The sequence below is a fragment of the Schistocerca nitens genome, chromosome 1 (genome assembly GCF_023898315.1).
Source record: "Schistocerca nitens isolate TAMUIC-IGC-003100 chromosome 1, iqSchNite1.1, whole genome shotgun sequence".
NCBI lineage: Eukaryota > Metazoa > Arthropoda > Insecta > Orthoptera > Acrididae > Schistocerca > Schistocerca nitens.
In genome coordinates, this window is record NC_064614.1 from 836216007 (window position 1) to 836243002 (window position 26996).

At 41.6% G+C, this 26996-nt stretch overlaps 1 protein-coding gene across 1 annotated transcript in view; it reads left to right on the forward strand.

Annotated features, from left to right (window-relative positions):
* Window positions 1–3360: 3360 nt before the first annotated feature.
* Window positions 3361–26996, forward strand: part of LOC126263128 (uncharacterized) — a 200189-nt gene continuing 176553 nt past the window's right edge. The window contains exon 1 of the mRNA XM_049960153.1: window positions 3361–3499. Within this exon, the coding sequence (XP_049816110.1) occupies window positions 3445–3499 (55 nt within the window). The 5' untranslated portion in view covers window positions 3361–3444. The remainder of the gene's footprint in view (window positions 3500–26996) is intronic.

The window sequence follows — 26996 nt, forward strand, 5'->3', positions numbered from 1 at the left end:
CATACATATTCTAAAACACTGCCACAAGCACTTTCCCAGCAGAGTGAGTCACTTTGAATTTTTTTATACTGGGGAAGCAGCATGTTTCCACTCCATAGACATCTGGTTGGTTTTGAGCGTGTAGTGCTTTTCGATCCTCCCCCATATACACTCCTGGAAATTGAAATAAGAACACCGTGAATTCATTGTCCCAGGAAGGGGAAACTTTATTGACACATTCCTGGGGTCAGATACATCACATGATCACACTGACAGAACCACAGGCACATAGACACAGGCAACAGAGCATGCACAATGTCGGCACTAGTACAGTGTATATCCACCTTTCGCAGCAATGCAGGCTGCTATTCTCCCATGGAGACGATCGTAGAGATGCTGGATGTAGTCCTGTGGAACGGCTTGCCATGCCATTTCCACCTGGCGCCTCAGTTGGACCAGCGTTCGTGCTGGACGTGCAGACCGTGTGAGACGACGCTTCATCCAGTCCCAAACATGCTCAATGGGGGACAGATCCGGAGATCTTGCTGGCCCGGGGTAGTTGACTTACACCTTCTAGAGCACGTTGGGTGGCACGGGATACATGCGGACGTGCATTGTCCTGTTGGAACAGCAAGTTCCCTTGCCGGTTAGGAATGGTAGAACGATGGGTTCGATGACGGTTTGGATGTACCGTGCACTATTCAGTGTCCCCTCGACGATCACCAGTGGTGTACGGCCAGTGTAGGAGATCGCTCCCCACACCATGATGCCGGGTGTTGGCCCTGTGTGCCTCGGTCGTATGCAGTCCTGATTGTGGCGCTCACCTGCACGGCGCCAAACACGCATACGACCATCATTGGCACCAAGGCAGAAGCGACTCTCATCGCTGAAGACGACACGTCTCCATTCGTCCCTCCATTCACGCCTGTCGCGACACCACTGGAGGCGGGCTGCATGATGTTGGGGCGTGAGCGGAAGACGGCCTAACGGTGTGCGGGACCGTAGCCCAGCTTCATGGAGATGGTTGCGAATGGTCCTCGCCGATACCCCAGGAGCAACAGTGTCCCTAATTTGCTGGGAAGTGGCGGTGCGGTCCCCTACGGCACTGCGTAGGATCCTACGGTCTTGGCGTGCATCCGTGCGTCGCTGCGGTCCGGTCCCAGGTCGACGGGCACGTGCACCTTCCGCCGACCACTGGCGACAACATCGATGTACTGTGGAGACCTCACGCCCCACGTGTTGAGCAATTCGGCGGTACGTCCACCCGGCCTCCTGCATGCCCACTATACGCCCTCGCTCAAAGTCCGTCAACTGCACATACGGTTCATGTCCACGCTGTCGCGGCATGCTACCAGTGTTAAAGACTGCGATGGAGCTCCGTATGCCACGGCAAACTGGCGGACACTGACGGCGGTGGTGCACAAATGCTGCGCAGCTAGCGCCATTTGACGGCCAACACTGCGGTTCCTGGTGTGTCCGCTGTGCCGTGCGTGTGATCATTGCTTGTACAGCCCTCTCGCAGTGTCCGGAGCAAGTATGGTGGGTCTGACACACCGGTGTCAATGTGTTCTTTTTTCCATTTCCAGGAGTGTATTTCTTTCAGTTGTGTATTACTTCAATCTGCTGTTGCCATAAATGTACTAGGGATACCCTTGTAAGTGCAAGTCTTAAATTGGAATAGGAACACGCACCAATTTACTCAGTGTTTTGACATATTTATTGCTCTGCTGGAAGTGTGTGGATTGCAACTACTACACAGTGTCCGCCACAGAGTGTCTGGTATCAATTCTATTATTTATCTCCCAGTACTAAGTAGTATAAGTTGTAACTTGTGTCTTATGCCCTGTAGGCCTACTGACAAAATGCTTCTGGTTTCAATAACCTGTTAGTACACTTTGCTGGATGAAATGAAAATGAAAACATTCATCAGGCACTGCAAGTGTGATAACTTCTGTCTGGACATCTCAGATAGCTACTACTCTTGTAAAACTAAAAACACAGCAGCTATTTGAGATATGAGGACAGAAGCACTACCTCCTGAATCTTTTCACTGATTTGGAAGGTCTGACATGCATCCAGTTATGATTTGACTCTGCCAGTACAAGTATAAATTGCTGCTCACAACTGTTTTAACTCCTCCTGTGCAATTTCTTATCAGATTCAAAAGTAGTTGCTTCTTATCAATAACTGTATATTGGTAATATTATTTAATGGATTGCCAAAAATAATCAGCATATGAGTTCAAACATTAAGCTTGCAGGAAAACATTGTTATGAGCTACTTAGGTTTCCAATTGCTCACTGAGAACAAATGTTTTCAAGTCCCAAAAAGGACAGAATTTCCTCTGCTATTAGGCATAGGAACACATATCAATTTATTTATTGTTTTGACACCTTTGTTACTCTGCTGGAAGAGTATGGATGGTGGCTAAATGTGAAAGGATATGTTGTCACAAGTTTACATGACAGGGCCATTTCTGTCGCATTATAGTGTCCTTATTTCACAGGTTTATGTTAAGGAGATAGTTTTCTATATGGTGTGCTGACAGAAGAATTATATCTGATAAAAACCCAGAAGATATGAGCAGAATTTTTATCACAAAATCATGTGATATCCATGAAGATACTAGCCATACTTCCAAAAGTGAAGCTGTTATATAAGTGTTTGATATCTGCTACTATTTAACTGGAGTATGTGGCATCATAAAACATTGAACACTGATGAAACATGTGCTCCAAATGGCTCATTTGTATTCTAGCTATTACGTGACTTCGTTCCCACACACACGGACAACTGTGGGGTAAAATTATAGTGATAGAGCAATGGAGAAAAATACTAGAAAAACTGTTTCTGTCAAAGATAGCCTATCGTTTTTCTCATATTATACGCCACAAACTGTTGTGGTCAGCAAGCATGAGGTGATGTAACATGGTGAATTTCAATTGAGAATAATTGGATGTACATTGCTTACCCAAAACAACTTAAAAAATATAAAAATGTCATGGCATATATTAAATGCCAAATCAGTTAACAGTAAAATATATGATTTTATCACGTATTTGTGTAAGTTCCTTATGATGTCTATGTGTTACAAACATGCTGATTGTATTAAAATAATAATAATATTAGGAGAGAGGTGATTAAAAGCAGGGAGATTTCAATTTCTTCCTGGAACCTGATACAGTGCAAAAACAATTGTACTATTTCGATGTAAGACCTAGAGTTCCCCAAAAGGAAACTACATTCATCTGGTAATTTTTAGCCGTAAATGAATTAAATGTCTGCTGCAAGAATAACTGTCAATTGTAAACACCTCTGGTGGTACCGGCATAAACTAATCGAAATGTGTCTGTCATAGAGCGCCCCTGGCGGTGGCGTCAACAGTTTGCAGTCCCGCGGATATGAGCTCGCCAACTATCAAGTAGACTGGTATGTTATGCCTTTAGTCGCTCACTGTCAAGCAGAATGGAGACATTGCTGTCGAGATCAGAGATTCCTATAATCGACCTCGCTCACCTGGGTGAGTACAAGCACTCTTGCATAATATCGACCTCGCTCACCTAGGTGAGTACAGCACCCTTGCATAATAACGTTCTTTCTCTTACTTTCAATTCGTTTGCCATATGTAAAGAGTTGGCGTGAGTCGGTGATCTCACCTGCAAGTTAATAATATTCGGAACACCAGAGCCCAATGCAAACGTCGAAGTACAAGTTTAGAGACAATATATTGCAAGAAAGCAAAATAACAGATATATCTACATGTCTCGTACTGTTTCAGCGTACGTGACGTTAAAATAAGAAAAATAAAGAAACCTATCGTGCGAGTAGCTCATTTTAAAAGTTGCAAACAGTATTCCTCAAGGCAAGAGTTTTAGCAGACACTAAAATTCTGTCATTAAAATAAGAAAATAAACATTTTTTTCGTAGCGTAAATGATTACAAAAAATATGGACAGAAAGTTACTGAAATCTACTAAGAGTGCTTAGTGTTCACACCCCTACAACTAGAGCAGTTGAAAGACTCGATCAAATAATTGTGGCGATCTTACAGCTGAAAATGTGTTTCTTAGTTGGCTCGTCCGTGGTTGCCTTCAGTAGCTCAAAGAAAATGATTACTCTGGAAAGCAAACAGCTGATTTCTTTTCCCATTCTGAGACCCACGCACGCTGGTCTATATCCAAACACTCATTTGCTACATTCAACTGGGTTCCATAAAGGATTACAGAAGTTAAAAGCGAAGTTGTAAAATCTCATTTAGAATGCACTATGAAGTCATTTTCATAAGCTGTACACACGCGTCCTTACATTTAAACTCAGCGAATCATCGTAACTAAAGAGTGTATACTGTTACTGTGCTTGATTCCGCGCAACAATTGCAGCTGCCCTAACGTTGAAACAATGGATAGACGGTTTTTCGTGTTGGTATATGCGTCATGTTCGTCATCAAGATTCGTGTGTTATCACAATGTGACAGCCGGCTATCAGTTTCTTATTTTACTATGGTCGCAGTTTTCACGGACCCTCTGTTTTCCAGGATTTGTCATATACGAACTCTCAGGTTTTATCACTGGCAATACAGCAGGATACAATTCGTATTTCTTTTATTCGTAAGATATAGTATCACCTCCTAATCACCACTCTCGAAAGTATATTTGCTCTCTTAGTACTACCATGGGCGTCCGCAGAAATTTGTCCGTCGTGAGGAGGGGGGGGGGGGACCACAAGATTATTAAATACCCATTTATTTTTTGTACAAATAAGTGTTGGTTAGCTTCGAGACTTATCATGCCACAAGAACTAAATTTTACAGGTGACACAAAAAACTTATCTCAGAGCATTGATGGTTATCCGGCAGTAATTGTTACAGGGTTAATCCATACCAAATGGTCCAAGAAAAAGAGAAAAAAAATGGTTGCTTGACCATCTCAGAAAAAAAATTATATTTGCTGGGTGAATTCCCCAATGTTTAGTAGTCACAAAAATATTTTTTAAAAAAATTATTGTTTATTATTTTGAAATGACGGCCATATTTGTTCCAGGCAGCATGCGTTTTTTCGTATTTGCAAGCATCTACATTTTTTACGGTTATGCAGTAGTTAATTGTCCTAAGCCTTTCAGATTAAATTCATTTAGTCCAACACACTCTGGGCTACAAATTAACATCATTATCACTAAGCTGAATGTATTCTTTAATATATTTTAATAGTTCAAGGTTATCAGCCACAAATTAAAAAACTCAATTTTTGAACAGTCGTTTTCCAAAGAAAGATTAATTTCTCAGCTTTAATATTTTTTCTACTATTGCACTGTATAGTATAGTTGCTTTTTATAGAGTATCAATGGTCAGCAGCTTACACTTTAAAAAACACACTATTTTAAAAAATGGGTTTTTAAATTTTTCCTGCAAAAAATTAAGTAATCATAGATATGATTAAATTGTATACTGTAACTGATATATTTTATTCCATAAGCCTAGATGTCGAAGATGTTAAAAAACGTATTTTTGACTCATGTTTGTAATATTTTTCCATTACTTCCAATTAAACCTCAAAGTTGAAATTTATACTGAAGTTTGATATCATAAAAGTCTATTAACTGTGAAATTTTCAGATTTTTATCTGGTCCCCTAACAAAGATATTGCAGGCCACAAAATGGAAAAATTGAAAAAATCCATTTTTAAGATAATATGTTTTTTTTAAGTGTAAGCTGCTAACCATTAATACTGGTTCAAATGGCTCTGAGCACTATGGGACTCAACTGCTGTGGTCATAAGTCCCCTAGAACTTAGAACTACTTAAACCTAACTAACCTAAGGACAGCACACAACACCCAGCCATCACGAGGCAGAGAAAATCCCTGACCCCGCCGGGAATCGAACCCGGGAACCCGGGCGTGGGAAGCGAGAACGCTACCGCACGACCACGAGATGCGGGACCATTAATACTCTATAAAAAGTAACTATACTATACAGTGCAATAACAGAAAAAATATTAAAGCTGAGAAATTAATCTTTCTTTGGAAAACTACTGTTCAAAAATTGAGTTCTTTTAATTTGTAGCTCATAACTTTGAACTATTAAAAATATGTTTAAAGAATATATTCAGCTAAGCGATAATGATGTTAATTTGTAGCCCAGAGTCTGTTGAACTAAATGTATTTTATCTGAAAGGCTTAGGATAATCCACTACTGAATACTTGTAAAAAAATGTGGATGCTTGCAAATACGAAAAAACGCATGGGGCCTGGAACAAATATGGCCGCCATTTCAAAATAATAAACAATAATTTTTTTTAAAAAAATATTTTTGTGAGTACTAAACATTGGGGAATTCACCAAACAAAGATAAATTTTTTTCTGAGATGGTCAAGCAACCAGTGCTGGACCACTTGGTATGGATTGACCATATATGTAATGAACAGAAACTATATCCGTTAGTAATCAGTCTTGTGTTGACTTTACATCATCTGGCGTGGCGATAAAACCCACTATCGAAACACAAGCGTGATTAGAGATGCATCCTTGTGCCATGTCCTGAAAGACAGTGGTTGATGCGCTCACAGAAAACGCTTTTTTAAATCGGATGTTATTGCTGATTGGGGTTTTGGGTGCTCAACATCTGGGACTCTGTTGCGCTTAATGACGCGCTCAGTATACGCCTGGGTTTGGACCGACACCTGTTTCTAGGGCGTTACAAGTCGGGAAGTGGTGGATATTGGCAGGAACAGAAGGTTTAGTGATTTAAAATTCTGTGAGCAAATGCTTGACACGTTTATCTCCAGGTGGTTAAAATGTATTTTCAGTGTCGTAACTAGTGAAAAGACATATGATAAGACCTTTTAAGAGAGAACAGTTTCTTGTTCAGTAGTGGGTAGAATTGAAAGTTTGTCAGAAGCCAGTTCGACGGTTTTATTTAGTCCAGTGCCCACCATGCATTTGTCTTATCCAACTCTGGTTTGGTATTTAGTCTACATTTGGCCGAATTTTTGAGAGAACGAGAACTGCAGAAATCTCGTTCGGTCGTCTCTGTGACCGTCGTTTGTAATCAGGTATATATTTAGTCATGGGCAGAATGATGAACAAAGAAAGGAATTTCCTGTAACGTGTGTACACGAGATCAAATAAATTACATCCATTGTAATGGCTGTGGGCTAAATGGTTACATTGCTAGAACAACTCTTAAGAGAATATTACAGTAAATGTTGATTGGTGAGTTGGATTACGTCTTTCTACGCTATTTGGAAGTATCCAATAGAACCTGCGAAACCTGTTTTTGGTCTCCCCACAACCCGACATAGCCCTGATCAGAAAATGCAACAACATGCACTTCTTGAGGCGTTTCGAATCAAACTGTTCCGCATAATCCTCACAGACCAGCACTGGCGTCCTTCCCAAAACCTCAAAAAACTGTCAGTGGACATCTGAATATACCTACCGAGCTTTCCTCATCAGACATCCACGGGCACATACGACAAAACCTAAGTGCCTCGAGAGAATATATCGCGGCATTCAACTTGGAGAAAATGTGAACATAGGAACGAAATTCCAATAGTTTTTATAGCTTTTGAAAAGAACAGCATGATGCTGTTAATGTATATTTCGGATGATATCAGAAAAGACTCAGTCACAGTCATGAGTAACACTGACTGAGCTGTATTAAGTCAAATGGAGTACTATAGGGCGTAAGGAACAGTATTTGGGGATGCTGCAGATGCCGTATTTGCTGCGAGATAACACAATCATTTATCATCTCTCGCTGAGTAAACAATCCGTGCAATATCATAATTCATGAGCGTTTGACACACGCTTCATCTTTGTTCGCCTGGTGCGCACGAAGATAAGAACGTCCTCTACCCCTTCCCCGGGGCCACTCCTGGGTCACTATTTTCTGCAGCAATGGGAAGCTCCGCTTAGTTGCGAAACTCTCTATCCATCTGTTTGTCTGTCTGTCTGTCTCAGGTAAAGAGAAAAATCAGAACAGGAAATAACAGTACTAGAAGTTAACTACGCCTTGTGCAGTCGAGCTAGAACTGTAAAGTGCGAGACAGAGAAAATGCATGCTCTTTATTTGGGTATAGTACGCCTTAACGTATAGAAAATGACGCAAGAAATGAGGTCATTACGCTATAGCCCCATGCAGCATATGGCTTACCATGGGTGTTAGATTGAAGCTATCCAAGATCAGGAATGATATGCACAAGTGAAGTGTTTCCACAACTCTGATCTACAGCTGTTAACCTATTTCATCAACACCGCCACCATCATAATCAGCCATTTGCGTTAGAGTGCTAAAAAGAAAGATCTCTTCCAGACAACTCCAAGTCTACAATCTTCGGTCGTACATATCTGTTTTGCTCGTCCATGTTCTTTAAAGGCACCTCCTCACCTTCCACTAGGGCACTGTCTTGGTCTTTTGTCGTGCACTGGATTCAACCAATAAATTTGCTTGGTCCAACTGTCATCCAGTTGCTGGTTACGTGTCTAACTGAAAGTATTTTTCTTCTTTCGTCGTTGTTGTTGTTGTGGTCTTCAGTCCTGAGAATGGTTTGATGCAGCTCTCCATGCTACTCTATCCTGTGCAAGCTTCTTCATCTCCCAGTACTTACTGCAACCTACATCCTTCTGTATCTGCTTAGTGTATTCACCTCTTGGTCTCCCTCTACGATTTTTACCCTCCACGCTGCCCTCCAATGGTAAATTTGTGATCCCTTGGTGCCTCAGAACATGTCCTACCAACCGGTCCCTTCTTCTTGCCAAATTGTGCCACAAACTCCTCCCCAATTCTATTCAATACCTCCTCATTAGTTATGTGATCTACCCATCTAATCTTCAGCATTCCTCTGTAGCACCACATTTCGAAAGCTATTCTCTCCTTGTCCAAACTATTTATCGCCCATGTTTCACTTCCATACATGGCTACACTCCATACAAATACTTTCAGAAACGACTTCCTGACACTTAAATCTATACTCGATGTTAACAAATTTCTCTTCTTCAGAAACGCGTTCCTTGCCATTGCCAATCTACATTTTGTATCCTCTCTACTTCGACCATCATCAGTTATTTTGCTCCCCAAACAGCAAAACTCCTTTACTGCTTTAAGTATCTCCTTTCCTAATCTAATTCCCTCAGCATCACCCGACTTAATTCGACTACATTCCATTATCCTCGTTTTAAGTTTGTTGATGTTCATCTTATATCCTCCTTTCAAGACACTGTCCATTCCGTTCAACTGCTCTTCCAAGTCCTTTACTGTCTCTGACAGAATTACAATGTTATCGGCGAACCTCAAAGTTTTTATTTCTTCTCCATGGTTTTTAATACCTACTCCAAATTTTTCTTTTGTGTCCTTTACTGCTTGCTCAATATACAGATTGAATAACATCGGGAAGAGGCTACAACCCTGTCTCACTCCCTTCCCAACCGTTGCTTCCCTTTCATGTCCCTCAACTCTTATAACTGCCATCTGGTTTCTGTACAAATTGTGAATAGCCTTTCGCTCCCTGTATTTTACCCCTGCTACCTTTAGAATTTGAAAGAGAGTATTCCAGTCAACATTGTCAAAGGCTTTCTCTAAGTCTACAAATGCTAGAAACGTAGGTTTGCCTTTCCTTAATCTTTCTTCTAAGATAAGTCGTAGGGTCAGTATTGCCTCACGTGTTCCAATATTTCTAACTTCCCCAAGGTTGGCTTCTACTAGTTTTTCCATTCGTCTGTAAAGAATTCGCGTTCGTATTTTGCAGCTGTGGCTTATTAAACTGATTGTTCGGTAATTTTCACATCTGTCAACACCTGCTTTCTTTGGGATTGGAATTATTATATTCTTCTTGAAGTCTGAGGGTATTTCGCCTGTCTCATACATCTTGCCCACCAGATGGCAGAGTTTTGTCAGGACTGGTTCTCCCAAGGCCGTCAGTAGTTCTAATGGAATGATGTCTACTCCCGGGGCCTTGTCTCGACTCAGGTCTTTCAGTGCTCTGTCAAACTCTTCACGCAGTATCGTATCTCCCATTTCGTCTTCATCTACATTCTCTTCCATTTCCAGAATATTGTCCTCAAGTACATCGCCCTTGTATAGACCCTCTATATACTCCTTCCACCTTTCTGCTTTCCCTTCTTTGCTTAGAACTGGGTTTCCATCTGAGCTCTTGATATTCATACAAGTGGTTCTCTTTTCTCCAAAGGTCTCTTTAATTTTCCTGTAGGCAGTATCTATCTTACCCCTAGTGAGATAAGCCTCAACACCCTTACATATGTCCTCTAGCCATCCCTGCTTAGCAATTTTGCACTTCCTGTCGATCTCATTTTTGGGACGTTTGTATTCCTTTTTGCCTGCTTTATTTACTGCATTTTTATATTTTCTCCTTTCATCAGTTATATTCAATATTTCTTCTGTTACCCAAGGATTTCTACTAGCCCTCGTCTTTTTACCTACGTGATCCTCTGCTGCCTTCTTTATTTCATCCCTCAAAGCAACCCAATCTTCTTCTACAGTATTTCTTTCTTCGATTCTTCTCAATTGTTCCCTTATGATCTCCCTGAAACTCTGTACAACCTCTGGTTTAATCAGTTTGTCCAGGTCCCATCTCCTTAAGTTCCCATCTTTTTGCAGTTTCTTCAGTTTTAATCTACAGCTCATAACCAGTAGATTGTGGTCAGAGTCCACATCTGCCCCTGGAAATGTCTTACAATTCAATACCTGGTTCCTAAATTTCTGTCTTACACTTATATAATCTATCTGATACCTTCTAGTATTTCCAGTATTCTTCAATGTGTACAACCTTCTTTTATGATTCTTGAACCAAGTGTTAGCTATGATTAAGTTATACTCTGTGCAAAATTCTACCAGACAGCTTCCTCTTTCATTTCTTTCCCCCAATCCATATTCACCTACTATGTTTCCTTCTGTCCCTTTTCCTACTCTCGAATTCCAGTCACCCATGAGTATTAAATTTTCGTCTCCTTTCACTACCTGAATAATTTCTTTTATCTCGTCATACATTTCATCAATTTCTTCATCATCTGCAGAGCTAGCTGGCATATAAACTTGTACTACTGTAGTAGGTGTGGGCTTAGTGTCTATCTTGGCCACAATAATGCGTTCACTATGCTGTTTGTAGTAGCTTACCCGCACTCCTATTTTTTTATTCATTGTTAAACCTACTCCTGCATTACCCCTATTTGATTTTGTATTTATAACCGTGTATTCACCTGACCAAAAGTCTTGTTCCTCCTGCCACCGAACTTCACTAATTCCCACTATATCTAACTTTAACCTATCCATTTCCCTTTTTAAGTTTTCTAACCTACCTGCCCGATTAAGGGATCTTACATTCCACACTCCGATCCGCAGAACGCCAGTTTTCTTTCTCCTGATAACGCCGTCCTCTTGAGTAGTCCCCGCCTGGAGATCCGGACGGGGGACTATTTTACCTCCGGAATATTTTACCCAAGAAGATGCCATCAACAGTTAACCATACAGTGAATCTGTATGCCCTCGGGAAAAATTACGGCCGTAGTTTCCCCTTGCTTTCAGCCGTTCGCAGTACCAGCACAGCAAGGCCGTTTTGGTTAATGTTACAAGGCCAGATCAGTCAATCATCCAGACTGTTGCCCCTGCAACTACTGAAAAGGCTGCTGCCCCTCTTCAGGAACCACACGTTTGCCTGGCCTCTCAACAGATACCCCTCCGTTGTGGTTGCACCTACGGTACGGCCATCTGTATCGCTGAGGCACGCAAGCCTCCCCACCAACGGCAAGGTCCATGGTTCATGGGGGAAGCTTTCGTCGTTATGTCCAGTTAAAGGGCGCGTTTGAACTTGTTGGCTTGGTCTGACAGCTTCTTTTTCTTCTTCTCTTCCCAAAATATCCAGAATTCGCTGTGTTGTTTTTAGTGTTCCTCTGTCCACTGTTTTCCAATGTTTTCTAAGCTTTCTCTGCAGTTGCGTGACTCGCAACTAGGATTCTAAAGGCTCGGCGTTCTTTGTTGGTATCTACTGTGACATTCATTTATCAAGTTCTGCTTAACTTCTTCTAAACAAGTGATTTTCATCGTTTTTATATTTATTATATTAAGTAGTTTTTTGTTAATCTAGTGTTGTCCATTCTGTAGATGTGAGCACAGAACTTCAAGCATCTAGGTATTGCATCAGTGAGCCCATCTATTGCTGTGTTTAAGTCTGTAGTTTTTCTTTTAATCCACTTGCAATTTACATTAGAAAGACCACAACTTCTTCTTAGAATTTTTCGCACCTCCTTTGCAGTTTCATCAATTTTCGAATGGTCTCCTAGAGTTGTAGTTTGTGAGACATATAGTGCTTCAGGCAGAACAACTGTCTGTCTGACAACTGTCTGAGGTTTTGCATTACAGACTATCACTCTTTTATTTTAGTGATTCATGTTATTCTGTACGTTTACTGAAGTCTGTTGGTTCTTTTTAAATTGACTTTACTGTCTACCCAAGATTGTACAGTGATTTCTTCGAGACAGTTAACAGAAGACATATATGAAATCGTCCCGTATCTCATTTGTAGTGAAACTCTTATGACATTTTAATGTAAATTTTCCATCAAATAAGTTCTCTTATATGATATTTGGAGGCCTGTCTTTGATGCTACCTCGTCTAACTTATCTATGGCGTACTTAATTTCCCCACTAGTCTTAGTGAATGTAGCTAAATCTTCAGTTTGATTCCCGATATTTATAACTTTGATTTATTTCCCCCATTCTCTGACGACTTTGTCTAATAAAATGTTGAACAGAAGCGGGGAGACGTCATCTCCTATCGAACTCCTGTACGTACTTCAGAAGAATCAGATATTTCACCAAGCAACTTCGCTTGAGATATTTTGTCTGTGAGAATCCGGTGGATTAGTTCTCTGGTCTACCTGTCTGCCCTGAGCGCTTCTGAAGTGTCCAAAACGGTTTGGCTGTCAGCAACGGATTGAGCTAGGTGGCACAGTGCTTAGGTCACAGGACATGCATTCGGGAGGATTATGGTTCAAACCCGCGTCCGGACATCCTGATTTAGATTTTCCGTGGTTTCACTAAATCGTTTCAGGCAAATGCCCGATTTCCTTCCTCATCCTTCCCAAATCCGAGCTTGTGCGCCGTTTCTAAAGACCTCGTTCTCGACGGGACGTTAAACACTAATCTCCTTCTCCCTCCTCCTGTCAACATGGTCATACGCCTTCTTGAAGTCTGAAGTCCACCGACGCGATGTAATGTGTTGATACTTCAACACATCCTTAATTTGTCTTCAGACACCAGATCTCCTCAGCACATGATGTGGTCCTTCTGAAGTCTGCTTGATGTTCACCAACCAAACGATATATTTGCTGTTCAAATCTGTTTCAGAGAGCTTTGGTTAGAACCTGAAAGAAGAGATAGGCCTCTAGTTGTTGGGGTCTGCTCCATCACCCTTTTTGTGCAACGGATATATAATAGCTTTCTTCCAGCCCTTTAGAATCCTTTCAGTTTTCCATATTTTTGCTTAGAGACTATGAATCCTTCTTATGAGGTAATCTCTTCCTATTTTAAACCTCGCATCGGTTATACCATCCTCTCCTGGCACTTTGTTATTCTTGAATGGCTGAATTGTCTCTCTTTTTTCTTGAATTGTTGGAGGATGATGGCCTGGGTTTGTTAAAGGTTTCCAAAATGCAATCTTTCCACTAGAGCATCGTAGTTCAATAAATTTTGAAAGTAGTCAACAACTATGATACAATTCACTTTATTGTTTGCCTCTAGTTTTCTATTAATTTGGCGAAAACACAATGTTGGTGGTTTATACCGAAACAAATCCTCACGTAATGTCTTGTAGAAACATCAGTTGTTGTTTTTCTGGAAATCCTGTTCTATTTCTGTGAGCCTGCGTTTGTCGTAGGCACGTTTCTTGTGGCGGATTCTTTTTGAGGTGAGTTTTGTATCTTCAGTGAGGGCTCACATCTTTCAACTGTTTGATATCCATTCCAAGGATTCCATTCTTTGATCCACTTATCGACAACTTCAACGCCACCATCTGTGTTTACATTTCCCGGCTGGCTATCCTAGTTTCATGACTGTCTGCAATACTCGTGTGCCTGTGTAATGTGCCGCGGAGGTCTGACTACTCCTTGGGATTTTGTTCTCGTGTCACAAGCGAAAGCCTCGGAGTAGTTCTTCAGGCAATCTGTATCAACTTTGGAAATCGATTTCCATTAGATCTGATCTATTTGGTGGGAACGTAATTCTGTTTTGTGTTAAGTAGTTATCCGAATCAACTACTCCCTTCCGTACTCCGACATATTTAATCTTATGCATATTATTTGCAAGAACTGCCGCATTCCCTAATGCGTTATGTCACTGCTCGGCAAACTGCGGCTCGCGAGCCACATGAGGCTCTTCAGCTCCTTGTCTGTGGCTCTTCCATAAACACCACATGTGGGCGCACGCTATGGCACTTGATCATCGCCAGTTTCAAGTCTGTTTAGTTGAAATGGAGAGTGAGTACGGACTCTTCTGAAGCATAACAAGATACTTTGATTGTGTAGAGGAAACGTTTTGAAACGTTTCGCTTCCTTATTAGCATAAATTAAGGCATTTCTCCTTTAGAAAGCTGTCCACGATCCAGAACGAACGATCAGGGGATCTAAACATTCTACTTCATAGTAGACGTTATGTCGCAGTCTATGTCAGCTTAATCGTAAGCTATAGGAGAAAGGAAACACAATTTTTTCGACGTTAGAAGCATTTATTTCGTTCGAAAATAAATTATCTGTTTTTGCTCGAGATAGTGAAAGAGAATCTTTGATTCACTTTCGAAGCCTCTTGAAACATTGCCAAGAAAATAATCACGATATTTAATATTGCTGTTTCAAAACAGCGCTTTTAAATATAATGGAAGCTTTTCTCAACAAGTTTCAGGGATTTTTTTTAAAAAAGTTGCTTAGTGAACAGGTAGGTGTATCAAAAATGAACTGAAAAAAAGTCACCTTCGCACATTGCTTCATTTGCATCAACAGGTTCATCATGAGGGACACAGGTAAACTGCTTCTTCATTTTCTTGGAATGAATTTTCTTTTCTTTTTCAAAGTGTGGATGAGATCTAAGTTTGTTAGCTATCACTTTTGCAGCATCCGTTACCCCACGGGTAGTCCTCTTCTTATATCGTCTCCTTTAAATAAATAATTAAAAAAATGAACTGTTACGAACCTGTTATGCTGTCTTAGCAAGGGAAGGGGTGGCGCATGTCATAGTCAGGTGGCGAACAGGTGAGGTTCTCAGCGGCTTGCCGGCGGACTTCAGCGAAATAAAACAGCTCTCGCGGACAAAAACAGCTTAGCCGGAGAACAGTTACAGTCACCACTAGATCTCAACAATCGAGTTGTAATTTTGGAATCTTTCCCCAAAGATCATCTCCACTTATTCCTTTAATTTGTAAAACAGGCATAATGGAACAAACGGAACTATCCCAAACCCCGGACACGTGTCCGAAAGTTCTAGATCCAAAGGATTCTCTGGGATTGGGAATATCATACAGAGATGAATCGGAGATTCTCAAAATCTCTTCGCCACCTCCCCCCCCCCCCACCCCCCACCCCCCCCACCCCCAAAAAAAACTTTTTAAGGTATTGTAAATATCCAGCATCTTGCTGAAAACTGACATACGTACACAACTGACTAGAAAAATTCGCCATTCATGTCCTAGCAATCCAGAAAACACGTTTCCAACTTGACAACCATTTCGACTCAGAAAACTTCAGCATATTTAAAGATAAACCGACCATAAAAATCAAAGGAAATTTATCAGTGCTTGGAGCTGTCTTTGCAGTAAGAAATAGGATTTTAGATTCAGTTGTCCACTTTACATCCCCATGCGAAAGAATCTCACTCATTACAGTAAAATCAAGCAACAAAATATATGCACTGATAAATGCTCACGCTTCCTCTAACAGTGACAGCAAGAAAGCTCCTCAAACACTGGAAGATTGTAGGAAAGACAAGAAGGAACGACATGCAAGATACCCAAACATTGTGAGAAAATCTTGTTAGGTGATTTTAATACACAGGCTGGTATGGGGAAAAAAACAGGTGAGTAGTATGACTTCATGCAACGCATCAGCGATCGAATAAGTATGAAGAATATCTAATAAGCTTCTGTATATTACCCGCGCTGGGTCTTAAGTCAACAAAGTTTACAAGATCTCTACGTAAAAAGAAAACCTGGACATCACGTAATCCAACGGTCGACATACTCATTAGTCGACAGAGCCAAATATCAACAGTACAATGATGTAAATTTTTTTGAGCTCTCCTTTCGGTCCTCTCCTTTGTATGTCCAGACTACCTCAACATATCTTTCTCAATATTCCACACCCCATCTTCTTTCACTACACAACGCTCCCTAAAGTTAACTTAATATACTTTACTAAAGTTTTAAGTCTTATTGAACTACAGGTACGTTGAATAAAACTTGATGTCATACTTGTCAACGATATTATTTGTTGATGAAATTTATTTGCAAAGTATAGATAAAATTAAATTATGACAATGACTGACAAACACTAATGTGCACAATTGCCTTGAATGTCTTTGTAAAGTTTGGTAAGTCCAGTTTCTAAGTTGTTGATTTCAATTTTAGGCACGATTCCAGGTTCTAATTAATAAGACGACTTCTCAATCAACAAATGGCACCTCCATTTATGAGTAACGGCCACATTTTTCGTGTTGGGAGTTGTAATTGTACTTCTTTTGCCAAAACACAGTATAATTTGCACAAACTCATTTTTGCAGCAGCTATTGTGACAGAATGCTGAAACAGAGTATCTCATTAAACAAGTAATTGGCGACCAGAGAGTTCAATAGCTTACGAAAAACCTATTGTATCGGTTTGGTGTAACCTAAGAGAAGAAATTTCATGTTTATTTTCGCACTAGGAAACTCTTGTTTCACTAACTGTCGATAACTCTTAAAGAATTTGCGTCACTGGAAGAAAAAAATAATATAAAAAGTACAATTTCTTGTGTATCACAATAGATAAGGAAACTCTGTGTGTTTACGAACTGGAACTATACTCCCCTCCTTGTGTGCCATCAATCGTCAAAATCTCGTTCGATGTCTCGAGCGGTTTAGGAGATATGAGGGATGTTGCGAACATTTGAGTAGGTTAGAAGCATAACTCACATGCTCCAAAAACATACATTTTCACAAATGACTAAAAACGTGTTTTACATGCGTCGTGCGGATGTCCCATATATTAACATCAGTACGTGCAAGAAGAATGGCTATAAATCATTAAGTATATTTCAGATTATGTTTGCTTATTGAGAAATTACAATTATTTAAGGTTATATTATGGATCATGTGAGTTTTGTTAATGAGCTATGGAACATGTAAGTTTTGACAATCCCCATTTTGGATCTTGTGAGTTTTGGTACTGAGCTGTTTGGACGATGTTGGTTTCGCGGGAACAATCGTGTTGCGACTCGATATGCAGACCATGAAAGTTTTTGATATTGTTCATAGAAACTGAACAGCAGTTAAATGCTCCTCCACGGTGTTGACATGTCGGATACTGGGGCAGCACTGAAGGTTTGTACCTATAACGATAGAACAAACTACACTGTGAGGTTCTGTTTATTTTTCAAAAATGGACTTAAAATATTGAATTTGCGATTCCTCACTGTTAAGTTCCAAAGAAAGAATCCCATACATTCTTACGTGGAGGAACAAATCTAGCCAATAACAAGAATCAGTTTAATTTGAAAACAATGAAGAAAACAGGATATTCTAACCTCATTCGTTTGGCTTCCACACTTATGGATGCTGTGAACGTTTCCGTGGCCTCCCTCTTTCTCCGGCGTGTGAAACGTTTTCTTCCATGACTTGTGTCTCAAATCAGTTTTATTCCAACCACTAAATTGAATTATATTCCCCAAAATAACTGAACAGAACAGAAAACACACTCCACTGGCATCAATATTTACTACTACACAAGGAAATTGCGCCGAGTGAGCTAATCGCTGATTGGTCAAAATGAGGTACGGGAGAAAACTCACAAGATCCCGCGGAACACGAGACTTTTGAAACTAACCATGAAGTTTAACACCCTTTTTCTCAAGGATCTTGTGCCAAATGTGAATAATTGTTTCGTGAATTATGTTCTTTGTATAAAGCTATATGTGAATACGTCGGCATCTCAATTTTCATTATTTTGGAGCATGTGAGTTATGACTCTAACCTACACATTTCATTCCCGCGGGCGTGAGATCGGGAGTGAATGCGCTACATAGGATCAACTTTCTCGGGATCGGAGACAGATAGAGACCTCCTCTCAAGTCTAAAGAAAAATCCAGTATGTTAGTTAAATTTAGTGCGCAGCAGAGTATGGTGTTTTACGACCAAACGTAAAATCATAGCGCCCCCTATTTTTCATCGCACATTTTTTGAATTTTGCATAGTGTATTACTAAAATGTGTTTATCACAATGAGTATGACCATTAGCGAGATGATGGGCACTTCGCCATGAAGCTGACATATAACGCTACAAGTAAGGCAAAGATAAAATCTTTTCACTGAATAGTTTCTATAAATTCGTTTGAGAAAAATCGCAGCGCGCGCTTCGGTTCTGTCAGCGCAGAGCGTCGCCAGTCGGCGATTGCGAAGCTTGTGTACGCGTTGCAATGTGCGCAGGACCAGCGCGACAATTGTAGAACGTGCGCGTCGCGTTGTAGTTTTGTGTCAGGTCACACGTGCTATAAGTTTCTCAAGTTGTGATTAACCGTATAGTAGAAATGGAGTTCCTACGACGATGAGCTCCTTACCGTGTACGACGGAATTAAGTACTTTCGGCCACTGCTAGATGCAAGAGTATTCACCACATACACTGATCATAATCCATCGAGATACGCCTTCAAGCGGAACAGCAACAACTGCTGCTCACCTCGCAAGTATGACCACCTGGAATTCATAGCCCAGTTCAGCACAGACGTCAACCACATTTCGGATATTGACAGTGTAATTGCTGATTGCCTCCCCTCATCAACAGTTTATGGAACTCGCCCAGGCATAGCAGGATGATCATGAGCTCCAGAGCTTTCTACTTGACAACACATCTGTGTTGCAGTTACAACTTGTGAGCGTGCGTGGTGAGGAAGTCAAACTGTATTGTGATGTCTCTAAGGAAATATATCTCCCTTTTTTACCAGTCACATTTCGGAGACAAGCTTTCAGCATCTTACACAACTTTTGCCACCCTGGAATACGTCCATCTTTTGCCTTTAATCAACGTGTTTTGTGTGGCCTGGTACGGAAAGAGACTGTCGTGACTGGACACGTTCATACCTACAATACAATCGTAACCAAGTGTTTTGCCACGTGCATAAGGCTGTCTGCGATTTCCCAGATACTACATGACGTTTTCGCATGTGCACGTTGACGTAGCAGAACAACTGCCTCCGTTGAATGGCCAATGCCACGCATTAACCATGCTAGATTGTTTCACTCGTTAGCCGGCAGTGGTGCCGGTGGACAACATTTCCGCAGGAACTTTAGCTTCCGCTTTCATGTGGACGCGGTTAGCTAGGTTTGGTTATCCTCTGCGCATTACAGCTGACTGCGGACGACGACCTGAGTCTTATTTGTTCGCCCCGCTCGCAAGTTTGTGTGAATATGTGCACAATAAAACCACCAGCTATCATCTGGCGAGCAATGGCATTATTGAGTGATGGCACTGTTCCCTCAAAGCTGCTCTCATGTGTCATGACACCTCATGGACGACTGCTCTTCCAGTAGTTATCCTTGGTCTGCGGAATACTTAGAAGCAAGAGACAGATTCATTCGCAGCGGAACTGGTTTATGGAGAAAAACTACGTCTCCCAGGAGGACTTACTGATGCCAGTTCTCTGCAGTCTTTATCTCATGATCATCCAGTCTCTATACAATGTTTGCAGTACCACATAGCTCGCACCCGTCTTTGCAAAGCCTCCAGACAAGGTACATCACCTAGTTACGTCCATCATGACTTGGACGATCGCTCGCACGTAATGTGCTACGTGTGGACGGCGTGAAACCGCTGTTACATCCTCCGTATACTGACCCACACCGTGTTTTAAGAAGAGGTACGCGGACGCTGGATACTGCGGTAAATGGCAAGGACAACCGTCTCTCATGATCGCGTCAAGCCTGTCTATACCTTCAGAGAGGCGTTTCCAGCTGAAGCACCAAGAAGACAGGCTCATCTTCCGGTGCCGGCACAACAACCACAGAGTCAACAACCGCCCGACACACAACCGCAACCGGTGCGTGCATTTTGCTACGCATTTTCTCGACGACGCTCCGCTTCCGCCACGGGGGCTGCTGTAGCGTCAGACCGCTGTCCTCTGCTGTGTGTGAATGGTGGTGTCGCGGCAGTCGAAGTTGTAATTAGCGTAACCAGCGACACTGTATACAGCAGCAGCAGTGGCAGTGGCATTGGCAGTGGCAGTGGCTTACTCTTTCCCGTGAATTTTGTACGCAGTTACGCAATTTTTCCCATCTCAACTATGCCCATCTTCGAGGGGCTATTCAGCATTCATGTATAGATTTTATAGTATATTAATTACAAAGATTGGACTGCCCTAAATCAAGCAGTATCCGTCAGGAATAACACTCTCAAACACTGCACATACATATTTATATGTAGTAAAAGATGAAGAAAACATAAAATAAAAAGGTTCTGGATCGCTGCAGATAAATGCTAATAGAAAGAAAGAAATTTCAAAAGAGAAATCATTCAGAAATATAAAGTAGTTTACTATGTAAATTACTGAAAATATGATTTAAAGTGCCCGTGGTTAAAGTAGAGCTCCTGCAAAATAACGTGATCTCAGCGCAGAAACACATTCTTGTTGTGAGCGATGGGTGGTTTCACCCCTTTGTTCCGCCTCAGTTGAGTGACGCCAGTCATCTGGCAGTTCCAGCTTTTGTTGTTGAAATCCCTTTACTGCATAGGATGGTATTGCAACCACAGGGCCAGTAGCTGGTCGGAGTGGCCGAGCGATTCTAGGCGCTACAGTCTGGAACCGCGCGACCGCTATGGTCGCAGGTTCGAATCTTGCCTCGGGCATGGATGTGTGTGATGTCCTTAGGTTAGTTAGGTTTAAGTAGTTCTAAGTTCTAGGGGACTGATGATCTCAGAAGTTAAGTCCCATAGTGCTCAGAGCCATTTGAACCATTTTCAAGGCGAGTAGGTGCTGCGAAAGTTCTTCATGCGGCGAAAGTTCTTCATAATCAGGCAGTGTGATTATGTGCAATGCCTTTAAATTTTTGTCGGAAGAGGCAAGCGAGAAAGCAAAAATCTCATTAAATAGTATGTCTGAAATGGTTGCAGAATCTGCTAGCTATCCCAGTCGCACAATAAGAAGAGTAAAAGAGGTGTTGGTAAACATAGCTTCAGGTACATCCCAAGGCTTTACTTTTTTGGGAAAAGCACGTAAGAAGGTGAAGAAATTTTTATATTTAGGTTATATTAAGGAACTGGTTCTCAGGAGACTGATACACAATTTCCACGTGGTACATGTTCTTTATTTTACTATGTCAGTATTGCAATAAGAGACATTGTCCTGCATGCTACATTTTTACACGTTTTGTGTTTTATAAATTTTCCGTCTGCTAGTGCATGGTTGGACTTCATTGCTTTGGTTGATCCCTTGGTGATTATTTCTTTTTCCGTGCTCTACGATTTTTGCCCTCCACGCTGCCCTTCAATACTAAATTGGTGATCCCTTGATGCCTCAGAGTATGTCCTACCAACCGATCCCTTCTTCTAGTCAAGTTGAGCCACAAATTCCTCTGCTCCCCAATTCTATTCAGTACCTCCTCATTAGTTGCGCGATATATCCATCTAATCTTCAGCATTCTTCTGTAGCACCACATTTCGAAAGCTTCTATTCTCTTTTCAAATGGCTCTGAGCACTGTGGGACTTAACATCTGAGGTCATCAGTCCCCTAGAACTTAGAACTTCTTAAACCTAACTAACCTAAGGACATCACACACATCCATGCCCGAGGCAGGATTCGAACCTGCGACCGTAGCGGTCACGCGGTTCCAGACTGTAGCGCCTAGAACCGCTCGGCCATACCCACCGGCTATTCTCTTTTCGTCTAAACTACACTACTGGCCATTAAAATTGCTACACCACGAAGATGATGTGCTACAGACGCGAAATTTAACCGACAGGAAGAAGATGCTGTGATATGCAAATGAATAGCTTTTCAGAGCATTCACACAAGGTTGGCGCCGGTGGCGACACCTACAACGTGCTGACATGAGGAAAGTTTCCAACCGATTTCTCATACACAAACAGCAGGTGACCGGCGTTGCCTGGTGAAACGTTGTTGTGATACCTCGTGTAAGGAGGTGAAATGCGTACCATCACGTTTCCGACTTTGATAATGGTCGGATTGTAACCTATCGCGATTGCTTATCGTATCGCGACATTGCTGCTCGCGTTGGACGAGATCCAATAACTGTTAGCAGAATATGGAATCGGTGGGTTCAGGAGGGTAATACGGAACGCCATGCTGGATCCCAACGGCCACGTATCACTAGCAGTCGAGATGACAGGCATCTTATCCGCATGGCTGTAACGGATTGAGCAGCCACGTCTCGATCCCTGAGTCAACAGATGGGGACGTTTGCAAGACAACAACCATCTGCACGAACAGTTCGACGACGTTTGCAGCAGCATGGACTATCAGCTCGGAGACCATGGCTGCGGTTACCCTTGACGCTGCATCACAGACAGGAGCGCCTGCGATGGAGTACTCAACGACGAACCTGGGAGCACGAATGGCAAAACGTCATTTTCTCGGATGAATCCAGGTTCTGTTTACAGCATCATGATGGTCGCATCCGTGTTTGGCGACATCGCGGTGAACGCACATTGGATGCGTGTATTCGTTATCGCCATACTGGCGTATCACCCGGTGTGATGGTATGGGGTGCCATTGGTTACACGTCTCGGTCACCTCTTGTTCGCATTGACGGCACTTTGAACAGTGGACGTTACATTGCAGATGTGTTACGTCCCGTGGCTCTACCCTTCATTCGATCCCAGCGAAACCCTACATTTCGGCAGGATAATGCACGACCGCGTGTTGCATGTCCTGTACGGGCCTTTCTGGATACAGAAAATGTTCGACCGCTGCCCTGGCCAGCACATTCTCCAGATCTCTCACCAACTGAAAACGTCTGGTCAATGGTGGCCGAGCAACTGGCTCGTCACAATACGCCAGTCACTACTCTTGATGAACTGTGGTATCGTGTTGAAGCTGCATGGGCAGCTGTACCTGTACACGCCATCCAAGCTCTGTTTGACTCAATGCCCAGGCGTATTAAGGCCGTTATTACTGCCAGAGGTAGTTGTTCTGGGTACTGAATTCTCAGGATTTATACACTCAAACTGCGTGAAAAAGTAATCACATGTCAGTTCTAGTATAATATATGTGTCCAATGAATACCCGTTTATTATCTGCATTTCTTCTTGGTGTAGCAATTTTAATGGCCAGTAGTGAATGCACATGCCAAGCTGTTGTGCCGGCAGCATGGCATTATGCTTCTATAAAGAAGATACTGACCAGCTAAACCAATACTCAGCTTCTGAAGATTACAGAATGATTGGTAGAAACCGGTAAAACAGTAAAAGTATATTTGCGACTGACAACTGAAATTTTGTTCTGAAATTATAAAACAAGTATCATAACTATTCGAACATTGTAGTTTTTATATTCGTTTCTTGGATATTTGTTTAGAAGGACTTCGTCACATTTTTATTTCACAGACCTCACTACTGGACACGCCCTAAACAATCATTCAGCGCACACGTTACTCCACTATCCGTACATCGTAATTTTCGAGTTACTTTATTAGATAATAGTCCACGACAGGAAGCACTTTAATATATTTGTAGTTTAACTTCACAGTCCGATATATGTGTGGGAAATGGGGTGCCAACGGTGTGATAGCAGAACAGTGACACAGCATAGAGATACGATTTCCACACTTATCTATTGGTAAGCACAATATACATAACTCGCGTAATCGTTAGGAGCGTACAGAACATACTAACGCCCACTGCGTCGCGGGGCAGCGATGTTACTCCGTCACATATGCCCCGTAGACAATCCGAGTTATACACCGACAACATAATCTGTAACTACTGCTCTGAAAACGACATTACCTCGATCACGTGCGACAATATTGTCTCTGCGCTTCTCAGCGGACACCTCTGTTACGATTTCACATAGCGATTTTCCGAAACGTTTCAAAGCTCGTCTTTCCTGCAGAGTATTACGTAGATTGCAGTGTTTTAGGCCTTTAAAACAACTTAAAATTTTATACCAGTTAAATATTTAAATCCTACAACACTAAAGGGGGGAACATTTTACATTGCTACCCAATCATTGTAAATTGTACTACTCCAGATTTATTCAAAGGAAGTCATAATGTATAGGTTATGCATTAGTTAGTTACAATTATTTGATCTCCAATGGTATGCTACGAGGGTCATTCAATAATTAAAGAGACAAACTGGTCTGAAGAAAAAAGCGTTTGTTTTTACAAAAAAAAAGAAACTTTTATACTTTTCAACATAATTCCCTTGAACATTTATGCACTTGTTCCAACAGTCTACAAGCTTTTATATTCCGCCTGCAAAGAACTCTTTAGCTTGATGTTTGAACCACTTCCCACAAACTTTTTCTCGTCCTCGTTGTCCAGGAAGCTCTTACCACGTAACGCCTCCTTCAGTGCACCAGACAAATGGAAATCACTCGGTACTAAATCAGGACGGTTTAATGGGTTAGTTGAGCAATATGAGAACGTGCGTTGTCTTGCTGGAGAATCACACCTCTCCTCTGAGATCCACGACGTCGCTCTCTCATAGTTGGCTTCACCTTGTTCAAAAGCAAATCAGAGTACTATTGACTGTTCATTGTAAACTGCTCTTCGAGATAATCACAAAAAACTGGACATTCAGCATTCCAAAACACCGTCAACATGACTTTTCCTGGTGATGCTTCGGTTTTGAATTTTTTCTTGACAGGTGAATTGGTGTGCTTCCACTCCATGCTTTGTCTTTTTGATTCTGGCTCATAACAGTGAACCCCAGTTTCATCACAAGTTAAAATGTTGTTGAGGAAGTGCTCACCTTCTCTTTCATAACGCTCCTTTAGCTCTGTGCACGCTCTCAACCTTGTTTCCTTATGTAGCCGCATCCACTCCTTTGGGACCCATCGTGCACATGTTTTGCGGTACTTCAGCATGTTAAAGATAATGTTATGAACTATACCAGTACTAACTTGAGCCTTATCAACTGCCGCGCGGTCTAGGGCGCCTTGTCACGGTCCGTGCGGCTCCCTCCGTCAGAGGTTCGAGTCCTCCCTCGGGCATGGGTGTGTGTGTTGTCCTTAGCGTTTTAGTTAGATTAAGTAGTGTGTAAGCTTAGGGACCATTGACCTTAGCAGTTTGGTCCCACAAGACCTTACCACAAATTTCCAAAATTTTCCTTATCAACTATTCTTTCCACAGTCACATGGCGGTCGGCACGAATAATGTCATCAGTTAGACTTTTACAGTCTAACTGATGACATTATTCGTGCCGACCGCCATGGGGGAGTTGAAACTGCAACTGGTCGGCCAGAACGATGTTTGTCAGTCGCTGAGTCACGACCATTTTTGAACTGCTCCACCCACTTGTAAAAATTTGCGCGATACATACAACCTTCACCATAAACTTTAGACATTCTACAGTATATATTCACTGGTTTCTCCCATTCAGAAAGTAAAAAACGAATAACAGAACGTTGTTCAACTAATGTGGACGTTTCGAGCGCACTCGCCATTTTGAAACGTATTTTTGAGGTTATAAACGAAACAATGTTGATACATCAGCTGATCAGGGGTCATCCCAGTGATGCCAACTCAAAGCCATACAAGTACCAACCTTGCCACACTAACAGTTTTTCCCCCAGACCAATTTGTCTCTTTAATTATTGAATGACCCTCGTTCATACCAACTTACGTACAAAATGTTCTGTTATTATACCCTACCGCAATAGTAAATTTTACGATGATTTAGTAATCTACGGCTAAGCAAACAGCAGCAGAAAATTAAAAATAACAAATCCCTAGAAGGCAGTTACAGAATGTATATAGAAACAAACGCAAAACCTTGCAAATATCTTTTGTGTGAGAAGAAAAGAAAAAAGAAAGAAAAAATATATAACGGATTATAGTAATATCTTCACATACTTTGCGTTTTACTGTATTATCACCAGAATTTCGATTGTGGTTCATTAGTGTCACATCCTGTAAAATTTGTTGGTGTTCAGTAAGATGTTGTATACGTGGAAGAAGCCTGGGGATACTAGAAGGTTTCAGATAGATTATATAATGGTAAGACAGATCCAGGAACCAGGTTTTAAACTGCAAGACATTTACAGGGGAAGAAGTGGACTCTGACCACGATCTATTGGTTATGAACTTTAGATTAAAAATTAAGAAACTGCAAAAAGGTGGAAATTTGAGGAGATGGGACCTGCATAAAATGAAATAACCAGAGGTTGTAGAGAGTTTTACGGAGAGCATTAGGGAACGATTGATAAGAATGGGGGAAAGAAATACAGTAGAAGTAGAATGGGTAGCTTTGAGAGATGAAATAGTGAAGGCAGCAGAGGATCACGTAGGTAAGAAGACGAGGGCTAACAGAAATCCTTGGATAACAGACGAGATATTGAATTTAATTGATGAAAGGAGAAAATACAAAAAATTAGTAAATGAAGCAGGCAAAAAGGAATACAAACGTCTTAAAAATGAGACCGACAGGAAGTGCAGAATGGCTAAGCAGGGGTGGCTAGAGGACAAATGTAAGGATGTAGAGGCGCAGATCACTCGGGGTAAGATAGATACTGCGTACAGGAAAATTAAAGAGACCTTTGGAGAAAAGAGAACCACTTGCATGAATATCAAGAGCTCAGATGGAAACCCAGTTCTAAGCAAA